Source organism: Ammodytes marinus (assembly GCF_949987685.1).
Source record: "Ammodytes marinus genome assembly, chromosome: 8".
Lineage (NCBI taxonomy): Eukaryota > Metazoa > Chordata > Actinopteri > Uranoscopiformes > Ammodytidae > Ammodytes > Ammodytes marinus.
In genome coordinates this window covers 19,172,603-19,190,744 of record NC_137212.1, presented here as the reverse complement: position 1 = coordinate 19,190,744, position 18,142 = coordinate 19,172,603, and the positions used below count along the sequence as shown (strand labels likewise).

At 44.2% G+C, this 18,142-nt stretch overlaps 1 protein-coding gene across 3 annotated transcripts in view; it reads right to left on the bottom strand.

Moving 5' to 3' along the window:
* The window catches only part of tle2b (TLE family member 2, transcriptional corepressor b), a 72,602-nt gene that overhangs the window by 6,059 nt on the left and 48,401 nt on the right, over positions 1 to 18,142 (bottom strand). Inside the window, exons 7-19 of one of the 3 annotated variants that reach the window (XM_080032803.1) lie at positions 17,950 to 18,130; positions 16,358 to 16,374; positions 13,721 to 13,861; positions 12,095 to 12,148; positions 8,677 to 8,841; positions 8,157 to 8,307; positions 7,427 to 7,596; positions 6,343 to 6,419; positions 5,175 to 5,424; positions 4,382 to 4,629; positions 3,686 to 3,833; positions 2,555 to 2,705; positions 2,110 to 2,186 (exon numbers count right to left, since the gene is read on the bottom strand). In XM_080032803.1, the coding sequence (XP_079888929.1) occupies positions 2,110 to 2,186; positions 2,555 to 2,705; positions 3,686 to 3,833; positions 4,382 to 4,629; positions 5,175 to 5,424; positions 6,343 to 6,419; positions 7,427 to 7,596; positions 8,157 to 8,307; positions 8,677 to 8,841; positions 12,095 to 12,148; positions 13,721 to 13,861; positions 16,358 to 16,374; positions 17,950 to 18,130 (1,830 nt within the window). The remainder of the gene's footprint in view (positions 1 to 2,109; positions 2,187 to 2,554; positions 2,706 to 3,685; positions 3,834 to 4,381; positions 4,630 to 5,174; positions 5,425 to 6,342; positions 6,420 to 7,426; positions 7,597 to 8,156; positions 8,308 to 8,676; positions 8,842 to 12,094; positions 12,149 to 13,720; positions 13,862 to 16,357; positions 16,375 to 17,949; positions 18,131 to 18,142) is intronic. The other 2 variants (XM_080032805.1, XM_080032804.1) reach the window with 2 other exon arrangements.

Below are 18,142 nucleotides of genomic sequence, written 5' to 3'. Positions count from 1 at the left end.
ACGCTGGCGGTTCTAGTGTTAGTGCAGACGTTGAAACTCTTAAATGCTTTGCTTTGTGCTTGTAATATCGCTATTCTACCACTAGATTCTCTTCGTAAGCATGGTCAGAGTTGTGCTTACATTTACACACATTCATAAGTCTAAGTACATTTTGGTAAATTCCATACTTTGCGTGGCAATGTTCTTACGCCCTACTTACGCACAGATTTGTGCGTAAGTACGGTTGATAAATGAGGCCCAAGGGCCCAACAGGAGGGCATCGAATTAGCAGAAAAGAAAAGGTCTCACTTAATCAAATGATACAGAACCAATAGGGGTGTTGTCTAGTTACTCTGTCTGACAACTACTGTCGATAAAAAAGCTGATATTCTTTGGCAACCATTGCATAATACAAAAAAAGGACAAATATGAAATTGAAATCTGATCAACTAACCAATCAAGGGGGGGCGCTCTTAGCTCAGTTGGTAGGGCGTCCCCCCCCCCATGGGCCTCGGCTAGCAGCGGACCCGGGTCCAGCCCGCGGTCGTCCTCTGCATGTCACTCCCCTCTCTGCCCCGTTTCAACTCTGTTTCTACACTGTCAATAAAGCATAAAAATGCCCAAAAAATATCTTAAAAAAAACTAACCAATCAAGCAACTAATTGTTGTTGATCTGTTGAACACCCGCTAGCATTACAAACACCAACAGCCGCATAGGCAATGTCAATTAGCACAAAATATCCAGGTAATTATAAATAGTCAAAAAGAACATTACCCTGACCTTTTGTACAGGAATAAACTAAACACCAAACTGTCTCAATTGTTATTTAGTACTAACATGCTCAGGCCAAACAAGCTGACGAAAAGCTGTGGAAACCCTAATCTGTAGTGGTAACACTGTTTAGGACATCTGTCTGATCGTTATTATTTATTTATCAGTTATTTTTCTTATATATTGTGTTGTATTCAGTAATCTGTAATTAGGCTTTAGCAGTAATGCAACATGAATACCCGTGACAATAGAGCTTATTTGACAAGCCCTGAGAAAGTAACAGATAGAGAGAGAAACAGAGCGGTATGCACAGCAGAGCAGCCAAAGGCTAGGAGAGAGAGTGAACACGAGAGGGATGAGAAGTGGAGGGTAAGTAGTGTTAGAAAAAGGGATTATAAAATATGGGAGATAGAGAGAACAGGGATAAACCAAAAGACAAAGACAGGGAGGGGAAAAATGAGGGATGGAGAAAAAAGTGAGAGGAGAGAAAGATAAACAAAGAAGAGTAAGCACAGGAGAGAGGGAGTAACGACAACAATAAACAGAGACGGTGGGGGAGGGGGTTAAAGAGAAGCAAGGAGAGGAGAGAGAGAAAGAGGGAGAGAGAGAGAGAGAGAGAGAGTGCAGCGCTGTATAACACAGTAACACGAGGGAGCTGTGTGGCAGGAGAAACGTTTGGCATTTGGATAACAAAGCAGATAGCCAGCATTCTCCTTTCAGCCCACGGGGAGAGACAAGAGTCGCCAACCCTGCTGCCCACTGTAGCTTACAGGAATATGACAGCCACAGCCGCAGCCTCACACAGAAATACACACAGACACACAAACACAGCCACTCACACTCACAGCCACGCACTCACACATTTTAAATGTACTTTAAAAAGAATTGCGTCCCTGCATAGTGTAATATTTCAACATTTCCTGAAACGGAGTGATTGTGCAGGATGACATTTATACATTTGTTTTGTGTGTATGTGAGGGTTTTGGTGCGTGTGGGTGGGAGAGTGTTCTGATAAAGCTCTGCACCATGGATCAACAAATCACTCCGAACCCCTTCATATCATTTACCTCTAGGGCTCAGTGTGTGTGTGTGTGTGTGTGTGTGTGTGTGTGTGTGTGTGTGTGTGTGTGTGTGTGTGTGTGTGTGTGTGTGTGTGTGTGTGTGTGTGTGCGCGTGTGTGTGCACACACTACAGGGACAGGAGGCAGAGATAACTTCAACAACACTATAGACATAGAATAACAGATGAAGCCGCAGCCCCAAATACAGACACACATGCAAAAGCATGTACAGTATATGTATACATAGTGTATACACATAGAGCATAAACATCCTCAGGGCATTGCGCTTGTCTCTCACCTGGAAAATACTAGCTCCATATGGTGTCCTCCATGCATTCAACAGATTGTCTTTTCCTGTGCTCACGAACCACTTGCCTGAAATGACACACACACACACACACACACACACACACACACACACACACACACACACACACACACACACACACACACACACACACACACACACACACACACACACACACACACACACACACACACACACACACACAGTGTTACAAGTTACACAGAATATAAAGGGCAATAAAATTACTTTATACAGTGAATAAACTGCATACCAATAGTGTGCAGAGTTTGTCAGTGGCTGCAAATGTTCTAGAAACAGTTAGGAGTTATGTTGTGTATGTGTGTGTGTGTGTGTGTGTGTGTGTGTGTGTGCGCCTGCGTGCGTGTGTGCGTGCGTGCTTGCGTGCGTGCTTGCGTGAGTGTGTGTGTGTCCGTACCACAGGAGGCGAACTTGAGTGAGAGAACGCAGCTCTCGTGGAGGTGCAGCTGGTACTTGTCAGGTTTGGAGACGTGTAGGACTTCCACATTACTGCTCTCCATCCCCACAGCCAGCCACTCGCCCGTCGGACAGTAACCCAGAGAGAAGATCTGCAGACGGACAGGGAAGAGAAATAAAAATTGAAGCAAGGTTTAAAGTGAAACGGAGGGATATAGAAAACACACAGGGAGGGAAGAAAAGGAAAGATGACGGATGAAACGTCAGAAGGCAAGGGTGCAGAAATGAAAACAATTATACGGAAAATGGGGTTGAAGATGGTAGGAAATGGGGGATGAGGGACGAAAGAAGATAAGGTTAACAAAAGAAAGGGAACAATGGAAGGAAGTAGGGGCAGGACAGATTAAGTGATTAAGTAGGAATGAGGGAATGTATGGTATCAGGGAAAAGAGAAATATGAGTGAGAATACAAAACAAGAAAGATGGTGGGAAGTTAAGAAAAAAGAAAAGAGTGGAAGGACGTAATAGAGGTGAATGTAAATGGATTCATAAATTGAGGGAAGAAAAAAAGAGAATAGCAAGAGCCAGACAGAGAGGAAGAAAGTGGGAGGTGGTGAGAGGCGGCAAGCGAGAAAAAAAGTCATTACATGGTGGATCGAAACTCATCTGACAACAGTGGTCAACTCTATAATAGCTCTGTTGTGGCAGTGAGGAGTGAATGAGGGACACAGTGTGTGTGTGTGTGTGTGTGTGTGTGTGTGTGTGTGTGTGTGTGTGTGTGTGTGTGTGTGTGTGTGTGTGTTTGTGTGTGTGTGTGTGTGTGTGTGTGTGTGTGTGTGTGTGTGTGTGTGTGCATCTGTGCGTCTGTTTGTGTATGTGTGCGTGTGAGGTGAGGTCACAGTGTGCGTGTTGTTTTCTGATTGATGTGTGAAAGTTAACTTGTGAGTCTGCATGTATGTTTGCTGCTGTTTATGTTATGTGTGTGTGTGTGTGTGTGTGTGTGTGTGTGTGTGTGTGTGTGTGTGTGTGTGTGTGTGTGTGTGTGTGTGACTCTGTGTGTGTGTGTGTGTGTGTGTGTGTGTGTGTGTGTGTGTGTGTGTGTGTGTGTGTGACTGTGTGTGACTGTGTGTACCTGTGAGGTGAAGTCGTGTTGCTGGAGCTGGCGTCCCTCCCGGAGGTCCCAGCAGCGGACCGTGTTGTCCAGACCCCCCGTCCACAGCTTGGTGCCGTCGTTGGAGATGTCGATGCAGCTTGCTCCGTCTGTGTGGCCCTGGAACTGCCTGCAGGGAGCACACACACACACACAGGCAGAAGCTTCACATATGTGCAATAACACATGCATACACACACACTCTGCTGACTCTGAATCCTGTGTGTTTTCTCTGGATGTTGTCAGACCAAATATATTTGAATCCTTTTCCTTCAGCGTAGAACCTACTGCCCTGTGTTATTACCACACAGTCTTCCCTTACCATCTCCCTCAATGCCTCTTTCTCAAACCTTTGCCAGAATCTAACTGTTTCATCCCATCCATATGGCAGGATCAATCCCTTTCCCTCCTTCACTGACCGTAGGGTTAGTTGAGGAAACCCCAGACTGCAGCGATTTCTCTGCCCTTCCTATTCTTTCATATTTGATGTCCTTTTTTCTCTTGACCTCTTCTCTCGCTCGGGAAGCTTCAGAAATGCCTCTCTCTCTCTCACACCGCCCTGCTCACCCCTGACTACAATCTATTTGTGGTAGATGAGACAGCACATTCTTTATTTTCCTTTTTGTTTGGTTTTTATCCCTATGTGCTTGTTTCTCCCGCCTCTCCGTCTGCTCTCACCTGACCAGAGTCTGGTTGTGAAGGTCCCACACCACGATGTTGCCGTCGCTGCAGCAGGAGAAGCAGACCTTGTTGTCGGGGGAGATGGCCAGGGCGTAGCAGGCGGGAGCGGACGACGTCAGCTCCGCCTTGATGCGAGGAGTGGGCGTGGCCAAATCCCAGATTGAGAGCGTGCTGGCCTCCCCGCCCACGATCAAGGTCCGACCGTCCGGGAGGATTTTACAGGAGCGGATGTAGTTATCCCTGTTCTGATTGGACACAAAAAAAACAAAAAAAAAAGTCAGGGACATGGCCGTGGTGAATCAAGAACAGAAAGGTGTATGAGGCGTCATGGGATAGATGGTTATAATAGAATATACGGTACAGTAAATACACAAATTTACTTTGACATGGCCCGATATGTCAATGCTCGTCAGTTTTTATTTTTTTACACTTGTTTGTGAGCCTGTTTAAAGTTGGAATCAGCAATTCTGAAGAACACTTTGTGTCAAAATCAGTCCTCACGATCCGCTACCTGTCAGTACTGTGAGTGTGCTGAAAAAAAGTCTGGTGTTAATACCCAGTCTATGCTCTGTAAACTGGTACGTGAACAAGGGGTTTGTAACAGAAGGGCCCCACCATGGCCAGCTACATATCCGTTAACAGAGCCTAGGCTGTGTATCAACACTGGATTTTTTTTTCAGTGTACACACAGTACTGACAGGTAGCGGATCGTGAGGACTGATTTTGACAAAAAGTGTTCTCCAGAATGGATGGCTCCTCCACCTTTTAACTTCTTCCCTCTTGTTCTCACCAGACAGTCCAGCTGGGCCATGGGGCTCTTGCTGCCCTGCTGGCTGATGTCCCACACCTTGACGCAGCCCTTGCCTCCGGTGTAGACGTGGCGCGTGGAGGTGCTGATGGTGACGGCGCACACCACCTCTCCGTGGTTCAGGCTGTGAATCTGACGGGCGTGGCGAGGGATTCCCGGGCCCAGTAGGGCGTCAGGGGGAAAGGGCACAGGCTGCATCTGGCCGTCTGCACTGACATGGAACGAGTAGGCGCTGGATTGAAGGATTGAAAGAGATAGGAACAGAAATGGATCACTATAGATATGAAGAGCTGTAGCCGAACAAAGAAAAAGTTTGGACAAGCACTGCAGAGTAGACAGGTGAGACAAGACAACATGAATCAGTGAATCAATACGGGAGAGCAGAGGAGCTGAATGTAAATACACATAATGCAAAAACAACTACACACAAGTTGTGAACCCTGCCGACACTCAAACGGCCTTAAAGCTCCTAGTCCTCTGCCCGCTGTCTCTGTAGGCAGCAGTGCGTAATAGCAGATTGTATTACAGGGCAGAGTCAGTGTGGCATTGCTAATGGACGATCAATACCGTAGCAGTTGGGAGCCAAGGCTGTTTTATGATTTCAAATTAGCACCGCAAGAATGAATTGAGCCTCTGCAGAGACAAAAAGAACGAAAACAACCCAATCCCTCCCTCAGTCAGCAAAGTCAAACGTGATGTGTGTGGAGTGTGTTTGAGAAGGTGATATGTACACTTGAAATTCCATGCCATCTACACTTTTCAGGCCTTTTTTGATGTGTTGGACAGGGTTAATGTGCAACACCTGGTTATGCAGAGAAACCCAAAGTGAGCAGCTACGACTCATTTAGATTCCTATCCAAGCTAAATATTTACGGATTATCACTAAATGGGTTTTGACCAAAGTATGTGCAGTCATCTGTATCTGACTATGTTCCTATCCTGACATGATAATCCTGCTCAGATTTCACATATTTCTTGTTTTTAAATCACTACTATATCCCACGCTGAATATGTGTCTAACAAATGAAGGCGGCATCTAATTTTTCCTTCCAAAATGAATTATGAAAAAGGTTATCCAGGAGTGGATCAAAAGAGGAGCTGTTTCTCTCTATCCTGTATATGTTCATGTGTTACAGAAATAGAAACTCACGGCTTGCCAGCGGAGGAACCAGGCATAGAGGAGGACAGCCCAGGGGTCCTCAGGTGAGACCGAGAGTCATATGCCACCTGGTGGGGACAGAAACAGTGGACAAACAATTAAAAGCTTGGCTTGGTTTTTGTTCATTCTTGCACCCTGCTTTGGACAAAATGGTAGTGTTCTATTTCTATATAGAAAAAGTATTATTTGCACTGATGGCCTTGTTTGCTGTTATATGTAATTGATGATCATCAGAGGAAAAATAAGACTATTTCAGAAATATATAAAAGTTCCTCATAGCACCTTTAACCTAAAATATATAGCAGCTTTCTTTTAAAGATGACATTCAGTCAAATGTGTTTCAATAAAAAAACATCCTACTTTTAAGATAAAGAGATTCAATGTCATGACTAACAATACAATAGTTGTAAGAGGACAACAATAAGGCAGAATTAAAACAATGGGGGGGGGGGGACCGGGATGTAACAGAAGTCTGCATTCTGGAAACTGTGAGTGTGCTGACACTGATATGTGATGTTGTGAGCATGCTGCCTTTCCCCCAGACTGATGACAAGGTGGTGAACAGGGCACTGCAGTGAACATCCTGCCTTAAGGCTGAGTTATGTTGAGGTCTTGCGGGAGCTATATGTGCAGAGGCTGCATACTGTAGCTACAGCTACACCTTACTTTGACAGCTGACAACAACAAAAATATAACTAGTTTCATGAGCTATGTTGCTAAAGGACACTGACATTGGAATGCTCTGGCTACTGTGTGTTTAAATACATATCTGATACTGAAGGTAAGGAAATGCTAAACCATACCATACCAACCATAATTCAGTAGTGCTAAGGAGGTTAGGGTTTTGCAAATATGTTCCCTCAATCCCGTCACTCTCCATCAAAGAGAATGAGAAAAGAATGTAAACATTATAACTTTGAGTATGTAATGATGAGTGCACAACACTGCCATGCTAGCTGATAACACACAGCACATTCATCTTTTGTTTAACAGTGCTTTGACAGTCAGGGGTTAGATCTGACACTGAACTATAAATCAAACCTTGACAGGGCAGAATAACGTGGCCTTTGCTCACCATGGGGCTGCGAGAGTAGGCGTTGGCTGCTGCGCTGATTTGTGGCGAGAGAGTGAGCGCCCCTCCGAAGCCTCCCGGGCTGGCCAGCTCCCCGTTCAGCCCTGCGTGGGACACCACTCCAAAATGAGCCGGGTATGAACCAGAGGGCACAGACATGGGACTGCGCAGAGCTGGGGAGGGAGGGAGAGCGGAGGGAGGGATTGAAAGGATGGGAAGACGGAGGGGAAACCATAGAAAACACAGAGGACGCACAGCACACAGTCACAGAGGGGCTGAGAAGAATGGGAGTGTCTTTCTGTCAGTAGACTTTGTTTGTTTGTATACACTAACAAAGTTTCAGACCTGGGAGCTGTCAAAACCAACAGTGGTCTCCACCGCTGGCCACAGAGGGACAGATAGTGGTAATTCTTAGTAGGGAGTAATTAAGGAGTTCTCTTGTGGTTTGGAATATTTAAAACACCAGGGCATATCTTCTTTGTCTTAAAATGTTCCTAGGTCGTATCAAGTGTTTTGGGCACAAGACGGTAAACTATCACTGCATGACAAAGCAACAGTGAGCTTGCAGAATAAAAAGATGAGGAAATGGAAAAAACAAAGGGACAAGAGAATACAAGGCATGAAGGGTCGAGGTAGACTGGGTGCAAATCCCTTCCAAGGCTTTTTCTGAGTGACATTCTGACATAGCTTTAAAACTGTCGTACAGCTTGTTTAACAGTCAGGAGAGTCTCACCCAGGGGGTCTGCACTGGATGCTGCTTTGCTGACCAGACGAAGGCAGGAGGTGCTGGGACCAGGGGCTCCAGGGGTTCCAGGGGTATGGGCCTCACGGTGGGACGGGGACGGGGTGCCAGACTTAGACAATGGCGACTGGGACTTATCCATCTGTAGAGAAGTCAAACAAGTAATACCACAAATGACTGATACGTCATGGGACTGATCCCTCCTTTGTTCCTCCAGAATCTATCACCTTTTCACTCATCACATTGAGAGCAGGTGATACTGACACAGGCTCACGGCTGCAGTTAAAGTTATATGTCCGTCCCAGACATCCATGTAGCTATCAACACAGCTTAATAAGAGGAGGATTGGTAATTGTCCAAAGGTTATGGATTGTATACATTTTAAGTCTTTTCATCACCAAAGCGAAAAACGGTATTAAGTCTCATTTAATATAGAAAATTACAGTGATTTATTAGCACAAAGTAAAAGTAGTCAGCAGGGTACAGCATACCCCTTAAGAATCCATCTTACCTGTGCTGGGTCCTTGGACTTGCCTGGGGTGGGGCTGCGGGGGTTAGGGGTAGAGGAGGCCTCTCCTGTGCTTGAGCCCGGGAGCTCTTTTCTCAGGGTAGGAGCCCGGTCTAACCCGTTCCCATGCGGGGAGTGAGGAGGGCTGCCCACAGGAGAGTTAGGCTCCTGAATGACAAAGACAGTGTCCATTGTTTTTATTTTTTGAAACAATAAGTAGTTTTACCATAGTGCTTCTGCACTGCAATCACTTCCTCAGCAGTGTAACGTCACCTGTATAGAGTGCATCAGTAGTAAAGCTGTTCAGACAGACATTAGAAAGTTGCCACAACTCAATGTACCAGCAAGGCACATGTGTTGGTCAATGAAATGTGTGCAACCACTTTTTCCTAGTCGATCCGATTTTTAAATAAATGAGGCCCGTTGCAATAGACGCAACAATTTTGTCACCATGATAACATTCCTTTTTCTAATGTTATAGAACACTCAATGTTTTTTCAGCGACTATTTCTTCAAAAGTTACAGCTCTAATACTCTGACTGGAAATCCTGGATCATGTTTCATTATTATTATTTAATCTCAAGTCTCACCTGTACCTGAAGCCACATGTCTCCACTATCACAGCCCCTTGCACTTTATCTTTATCTCTTTATCTTTACATTGTTCTTTCAAATATTTTTGTTGTATTTTTAGCCAACATGGGTTCATCACTGTTGATTATATGGGCCCTGTTCTTTCTTTGCTTTGTCTTTCACACACACAAATCTCCTCTGGGTGCATCTTTTAAAAGCTGGGATGAACCAGGCAGAGTTTGTTATATCACAGCAGCAGGTTACACAGTTTAACAGATACATCACAGGACCTGTAGCTGTATGGTGATTTGTATAGGAGCTTAGGGAACATTACATGAAACAGTTGACAATTACTATTGCTGCTAAAGAAGTGTATGGGGATAATGTTGCTGTTACAGCTGCTTTCATCACTGGAGCCACTGTTAAGCCGGTGCTGCCTCCCCCAGAACTGAGTGCTGGAGTAAGCACTTCTGACTGGGTCAGAGTGATCAGTGCAGGCATTTTACACACTTACACACACACACACACACACACACACACACGCACACGCACACGCACACGCACACGCACAAGAACTTCCCTTCCCTTTTTTCTGCCATTACCCACAGTTGTCACATTTGTTTTCTTTCAGCTTTTGTACTAGTTTCCAAATCACACAAGAGACCGGTTACGCTTTTGTGTGCAATATCAAAATACAGCGGGCTTAGATAAAACATATTCTGGTACACTGTGTGAAGTATTTAAAGAGCTAAAATGTTCCAGGGGCAGAAACGGCTTTGCATGTATTAAATGTACGAGAGGGAAGTTATCTAATGAGTGAGGGGAAGGAAAAGAGGGAGGCGGAGCGGGGATACACAAGTGGGAAAGATGGAGTGAAAAGAAAAGATACAGTGAAGAGAGGCTTCGCGAGGTTGGAAAGAGAACAAAAATAACCACGGAAGAGGTAGACGAGAAGAGATAGGTAGACCAAGTATTTGGGAATGTGTGTGTGTGTGTGTGTGTGTGTGTGTGTGTGTGTGTGTGTGTGTGTGTGTGTGTGTGTGTGTGTGTGTGTGTGTGTGTGTGTGTGTGCGCGTGTGTGTGTGTGTGTCCTGTGTACCTGCTGACTCACACACATCCAAACACAAAGGCACTCTCAATCCAAGACAACTGACACTAAAACAAGCAAATGTAAAAACATGCTGCTTCACTTTGACTGCGATTGATATACAATTCATTACCCTTTTAATTTTGGACGTCTTTTTTCTGACAACCATTTTCTGACATTTTACAAACCATGGTTAACGATTAATCTATCAATCTGAAAACAAATTGGTAGATTATTGAAAAATGGAAATAATTGTTAATTTCATCTTTGTTAAAGGTGAAATAAGCGATTTATTTATGTTAATATAAGTGTTAAATCGGTCTTTATTAATACAGTGATCACTTAAATAGTGTGCGCGTTTCATAAAGCCGATCTCTCTGTCACCCGCTCTGCATGTAATCGGCAAATAAACTTTTGAGGGATCCCACAACTGATAACCTGAATCAGAAGAGAGAACGCTGGGGCGCCCTTAGCTCAGTTGGTAGGGCGTCCCCCCCCAGGCCGGGCCCAGCAGCAGACCCGGGTTCGATTCCCACCAGCGGTCGTTCTCTGCATGTCACTCCCCTCTCTGCCCCATTTCACCTATGTCTCTCTGCACTATCAATACAGCATAAAAATGCCCAAAAAATATCTTGAAAAAAAAGAAAGAAGAGAGAACGCTACAAACCGGCACCAGTCTCACTGACGGTGCACTTGCAGAGCGACTGATGGGTGAATGTGTATGCGCCTACAATGGCGGAGCAGGTAAAAATCCTTCCTAATGTCTGTTTTGATGAGAAAAACATGGTTTTGATCATGTTTCATCACACTTGCGGATCTGAGATGGTGCTAGATAACTCGCTTATGTGGTGACGAGGGAGGGGACTGCTAACTGCAGTCACTGACAGGAAGTTAGCTAAACTAACCATTGGAGCATATGCCGAAAATAATATAATAATAATTAATGTTCCTACCAACCACACCAAAGCAAATAGGGCTACAATAATTTGTAGGGAAAAAAATTATTCATCCAAAACGGCTCCCCGACCCTCTCTCTCACACACACACGCACACACACACACACACACAGACAGATCTGCATGTTCAATTGTACAATCCACATTCAGACTGACAGGGTTATTCAGAGGACGGAGGGTGATTCAAAGCATTGGCAAGTACATCTATGGTTATTCCCGTGAGCAACACTGGCCTCCAACATTGGGTTCATGCTTTATTCATGTGTGGGTTGCAGCACAGTGTCAGAGAGCTTCTGTTGGATAAAGGCTGCTTTAGACGTGTGGCTTTGTAGGGAAATCAAAGATATATACTGTAACAGGGATCTACAGCTTTTGTACAAGGGTGTAGCTGTGAGGAAGTGAGTGGAAGAGAGAGCGAATAGAGTGTGAGTTCAGTGAGTGAGTGACATATTTTTTCCATATGGAAATTGTGTGAAAGCATTGGTAGTGAAAGTGGAATATTTACACCGTTACAGTGTATGTATTTCTGAAAGATTTGCCCATTCCTAAACTCTGCCACTAAATTATACTATATATAGGGAATAAGTGGCTCTTTACCTGCACAGCTGTGGACTATAAAAGAAAGAGTTGCTAAAACACTGTGTATAGCTGTATCAAGTGACAATTCTCCCCAGGTAAATCACTGCAAGCGACCTCTTTCACGTGCTAGAAGTTGTGATAGATTGTTATGTTGTACAAAACTATAGATTATAGCCAATTAACGTATGGGGATGTCAAAAGCCATTCAAACCAAATAGGAAACCTACTTCATTGGAGACGTCCACTACGAGATTGTCTTCACTCTTGTCTCCATCACTGTCCTGAGGAGCAAAAACACACGAAAAGGTTAAAACATTATACTTCTCCATATCCATTGAGGTAGCTGTTTTATTAGCTATTTTTTTTCCTGTATCAGCCAGACAGACATACACTGTGTGTGTGTGTGTGTGTGTGTGTGTGTGTGTGTGTGTGTGTGTGTGTGTGTGTGTGTGTGTGTGTACAAAAGAGAACTTTCATAATAAAGATGGAGAAACACACACACAAAACACACGAGTCCACACACAGATCGATACATCAATATCACTGCTCTTTGCACTTTCTGTCCACCATGCAACATTTAACAAAGAGATACTATAAATCATATATTCTCACCAAGCACCTGCCTCAAAGAAACCCTACTTTGATCTCTCACTCTCACTCTCACTCACACACACACACACACACACACACACACACACAAACACACTGTTCTTTCTGCATCCGTGGCATATTTTCGCCCTTAGTCTAGCCATCTCTCTCTATCGCTCTCCTTTTTTTTCCAGGGTGAGAATGATGGCACTTAGTCACCATGGCAACAGAGCTTTGATGTGATCATGGCCTGATATTTCTATTGACATCAGTGTGGAGTGACATCAGTACCTAATTATACAGAGCCGAAGCAGGGCTATGTCTACAGTCTATTCCTAGAACCAAAAATAGAAGGTGGGCTGAAAAAAAATATAAAAAAAGATTGAATGAAAATGAAAAGAAAACAGGATGGAGGCAGTGTATGGGAAAAAGTAGAGACATTGAGAGACGGCAATAAGGAGACAGAGAGAGAGATATAGAAGAGCAAAACGCAAATACAGAGAGAAATGGCAGCTGTAATGCTGCTCGACAAGATAGAAAGAGAAAAAAACACTCTGGAAGTGGAGACCATCCGAGCTTGTTCTTGCTCTGAACTAATAGGAAGATTCTGACTGTGGTTGTTGATGTCAAGCTGATTTAGCTGGAGGCCATCTTGCACGGACAGACCTCCCAGTGTCAATCAATCCTCTGGACTGCAAACACACAGCTATCTAATTCATTGCAGCTATTCGCCTTCTCTACATCGCCTATGGCTCCCTGCGCTTCTCCATTGGAACCTTCCAAACCAAACAAGACTCTAATTGGCCACGGGCCCCCGACCCCTGTGTGTCCTGTAATGTCATAGAATATGTTATACACACATTTACAACCACACACACACACACACACACACACACACACACACACACACACACACACACACACACACACACACACACACACACACACACACACACACACACACACACACACACACACACACACACACACACACACACACACTGTTAAGTCTGAAGTCTTTGGTGTGTGTACATGTGTCTTTCTGTAAAATACTTTGTAAGAATTGTGCATAATTTCACATTAAAAGCACACAAATACAATTGAATTTGAATTGAGTGCTTTGTGTTTATATGCTTAGGTGATTATGTGTCTGTTTCTAGTAGTGACCTAAGTGTTCTGCTGTGACTACTCCGTTTGCTCTCAGGCATCATTTAAAGCTCAACTTATCTCATCATACAAGGACAAGGACACACACAGACTCGTACATAGGCGTGTGGTGGAAGAGGCTCTTTGTCATCACAGCGCCTCCTCTTTGGCTCAGCACCTCCCTGTGAGGACGCGTAGCCGCCTGACGGGCCCTGCCGGTCCTCAGTGGGCTGACTGTCCGTTGATGACACTGACTTACTCTGGAGAAAGACACAAAGGACATAAATAATAGTATGAACACACACGTGATTACTAATACTGTCACAATGAAGACATCAACAAGACACACGGAAAAACTGCAAAAAACAGGTGAACAAAACCAGCATTTAATAAACAAAGTCATGTAGGCCTACACCAGTGTACAGGTTATGATGTGAAGGAACATGCACACACAGCCACTCTCCATAGATTGTAAGCTCAGCTAAGGGAGAGGAAAATCACACCGGGGCAGTAACACAAACATTAACACAAAGTCCCTTTACAACACACATGATAACATTACACATAGACACGAAAACACACACATACAGCAAGACGTGAGCATGGGGTTAATAAAAACACACACAGACGTAAGCATGGGGTTAATACGTAGCCACCAAAGCACACAAGACAGCCCATACTGCTAATTAGTGCCCTCCCCTCGACACACCAGTCCTCCTGTAAAATATGACTCTCATTATTGGGCAATAAAGCTGTGCAGGCATATTTACAATACAGCCTAGCCCGGTGAAAAGCCGATCAAAGCATTATGTTGTTTTTGCATTGGGGGCAAGGGCCAGAGGTTCAGTAAAGGGCCACTTGTCATTTTCTGTCCCCCAAGAACAGCGAGGGTTGAACACATCCAATGAGTCACACAGGAAGGAGCGCCAGAGGAGAGGAGAAACCACACAATGGACCTCAGTGCAGTTCAACAAACTTTCCTCTCTTCTTTCTTCTTCTTCTTCTTCCCCTCCTCCTCCTCCTCCTCCTCCTCCTCCCCCTTCTCCTGACTTCCTCTTGCTGTCCCTTTGCTCCCCTCCATTTAAAATTCCAACATGTTTTATTGGTGCGGGGCTCTCTGATGAACTACAATTGATATGCATCTCTCCCCTCCCGATCCCACACGCCGTAATGCTTGGCTAAGTTCAATACAAAAACCTCAAAGCTCAAAACTCAAAAAGGAGAAATATTTTCCTGATGTTTAACAATCAGCATTGTGTCTAGCAATTAAATGATGGCGAGGGTTTCATTGCGGAAATAGAGCGAGAGGGAAGAAGAGTTAAGTCAGTAGCGCTCCTAAATCATTTTAATTTCATCAATAAACGCCAGAACAAAGACTTGCTGGTATTTTTTTTAACAGCCTTTCCCCTCCCTATTTTCTCTTTAGTCTCCGTCTCCCCCCCCCCCCCACCTCCCCTGCTCTCCTCTGCGTTATCAACAGTTACACTGATGCAGGCCAGCTGTCTGTTGCAGTCAGTACAGTAAGGAAGTGTTCACACGGTTTTCGATTAAAGCAGCCACAGAGAACAGGACGAAACCATAGACGTCCACTGAATTTCAATCACCACCATTTGCACTGCATTAATTCTTCAGGCCATTAACGGGGACTTTTAACAACATTGACATAAAATATGTGCAAAACCCGGCAAGAAAGATGAACACTTCTATACATTTCATGTTTAACTGCATGTTGCACGTATACTCTATTTTTTCAAGCAGGGATTCTTTTTAAACTTATCTATCATTGTAACGCCAGTTACCATTTGTCATATCTGACCTTCTCCCTTAATTACAGCACCATTGAAACTGAACTTTAAACAGTCCTGCCTGTGTTATTGAACACTGTTTAAGTCGATGTCTTCTTGCCTCCCATCTAAAAAGTCACATTACCGTATAAATCAGTATGATAGCAATTTAAAATGTATTTTCACCAGTTAGCAGAACCTCTCTGCGGTCTGCACCCCTGCTAAAGTACTGGCAGTAGTTGTGCAATTCATAACCAAACATTCGCTTAACGAAACAACATAGCAGGTCCTGTTGGGAAACATCTTTTAATATGGATCTCATTGGTGTAATCCGTAAAGAAACAACTGGTGATTCTGACAGTCAATCAGACAGTTAGGGGCCTCATCTAGTTGACATTGCATACACTGAATGCATAGTACAGTCACATAAACATGTTTTAACAAGGGTTGCTAGTTTCTACAGACACTGACTGGCATACTTTGAGCAGTGTTTGCCATTAACTGGGTTTTAATCCTTTCACTTGTTCTCTAAGTCTCGTAGATTACCAGAACATTTGTGGCGCTGATAAACAAACAGCCGCTTGTTCATCCATTCACTCAATTTGTTCCTTCTCTCTGCTGATAACAGCCAAATGCTGTGAGCTCAGATGTTAGTGTGATGTAGAAAACCTTGGGAAGCTCAAGGTTGGTAGCGCTGAGCAGCTATTGTGCTGCTGTTGAGCCGTGCCCCTCCTGGCTGGGCTCCAGCAGTTACACAGGCCACTTTACTGTGTCTTCATTCCCCCTTCAGTTTATCACTGTCATACACACACACACACACACACACACACACACACACACACACACACACACACACACACACACACACACACACACACAGACACACACACACACACACACACACACACACACACACACACACACACACACACACAAAACACATACAGTGTACAAACTACACATACTACTCACCCTGCTGGGTGCTCCCTCTGGGAAGGGGCGAAGAAAGGTAAGGAAAGAGAACAGAGAAGAAAAAAGGGAGAGAGTGGGGAGAGGAGTAAATGGGAAAAGAGAGAGAGAAAGTTTGACGTCAGTCGAGGTAATAATACCAACAGTCCCCGTTAGTCGGCCAAGGTTAGGCTGAACTCTGACTGCTCCTCTCTAATAAAGATACAGACCCGCTATTGTGTCTGATTCCAGTCTCCTATCTGTCTTTCCCCCTCTCTGTTCTCCAACCAGACAAAGCTCGCTGTCTTCCCCTGCTGCCTCTCTCAGCGCTCACTATCTTTCCCTCGTATGCACTAGCAGAAAGACACACAGCTGCAGACATGCATAAGCTCTCGCACAGATGCTTAACACGCCAATATGAACACATTGATCTCTCTATCTCCTCTCTCTCTATCTTTGTCTACTCTCACTCGTTCCTTCTTTTTCTTTTTCTTCTTTTTCTTTTTCTTCTCCTTCTTCTTCTTCTTCTTTCTAGCTGCCTCTGTATTCATTAGAAAAATCTCTCTTGGCTCGGTGCCTGAAAACAGAGCGCTAAGATATAAGATATTCTATTGGGGTGAATGAAAGTTCGTGGGGAGAAAGCGGTCCTCCAGCATTGACACAAGCGCCATGATTACGTCTGTCTGTATTATTAGAGCAACCGAAACAAGGAAGTTCAGATTCGGTCCAGGAGGTGACTTGCTGTACAAATTAGGGGAAAAGCAGCTCGCCACAATGGATCGACTAAATGATATTCTGCAGAGGTCATCAAGAGTTTCGTTCACTGCTGCTTTGCGCCTAATTTAGTATGAAACAAATTCCATTGAAAGAAACACACAAATGCACACATGAACATGCAGAATTACAAAAGTTTTGTGATGAACACGCTAAGCATCTTATCAAAATGTATAACAGTGTAATTGACTTTCAAAACAGAAATATTTTGCCTACTTAATATTTCTGAAACAGTGTAATGTAATGCAACAGTGTTTCTCCAATATCCATTTAAGTCATCGTCAAATGAACTGTGGGTCTTTAAAACACTGCCTCTACTCTCGGTTCATCATTTTATTCATGTATTCCTTGTTGTCCTGAATCTGATTTCATTAGTAGGCTAAAGTGTTTAAATGAAATTGGCTTTAAATCTGGTCTTAAAGGTGGACTATGTAACTTTGGGTGTGTCAGAGAAGTGAAAATTTTCTAAGGTAAATTGTTATACCTGACTAAACTTAATTTACTCACAGGAAAATCGGATCCCCTAGAACACTGTTTGAAGTTAGAAAGCTTCCTGAAAAGTTACTGTTTCACTGTTGTTGTTTACGGCAGCAGTGCCCACCGCTTGTTTTTTTTACAAGCATATTCTAGTCTTACATCTTGTTCCAGGGGTCTCAAAAATATTTGGTTTTGATTTAAGATTATACAATTATTTTCAATACTAACGTGTAGAGAAAATAGGTTTTGTAAACTAACTGCAGGCTATATTCATATGTAAACAAATGTCCCCTCCCCTGAAACTGCATAGTACACCTTTACGAGACACAATTTAGGCTTTTTAAAGTCTACACGTTTTTCTTTACCTCTGAGATGTTCGGCCTCGAGGTGGTTGCGCTCATCTTTGGAGGCGAGGTGGGCCGAGACCCCCAGGGCCCCCGTCAGAGCCAGAAGCCCCGAGCCGCCCGCACCAAGAGACAGGCCCGACGGGTGAGGAGTCAGGGGGATGCCAGGGGCGTGGTGAGACAGGTGCTGGAGCTGCTGCTGCTGTGGCCACAG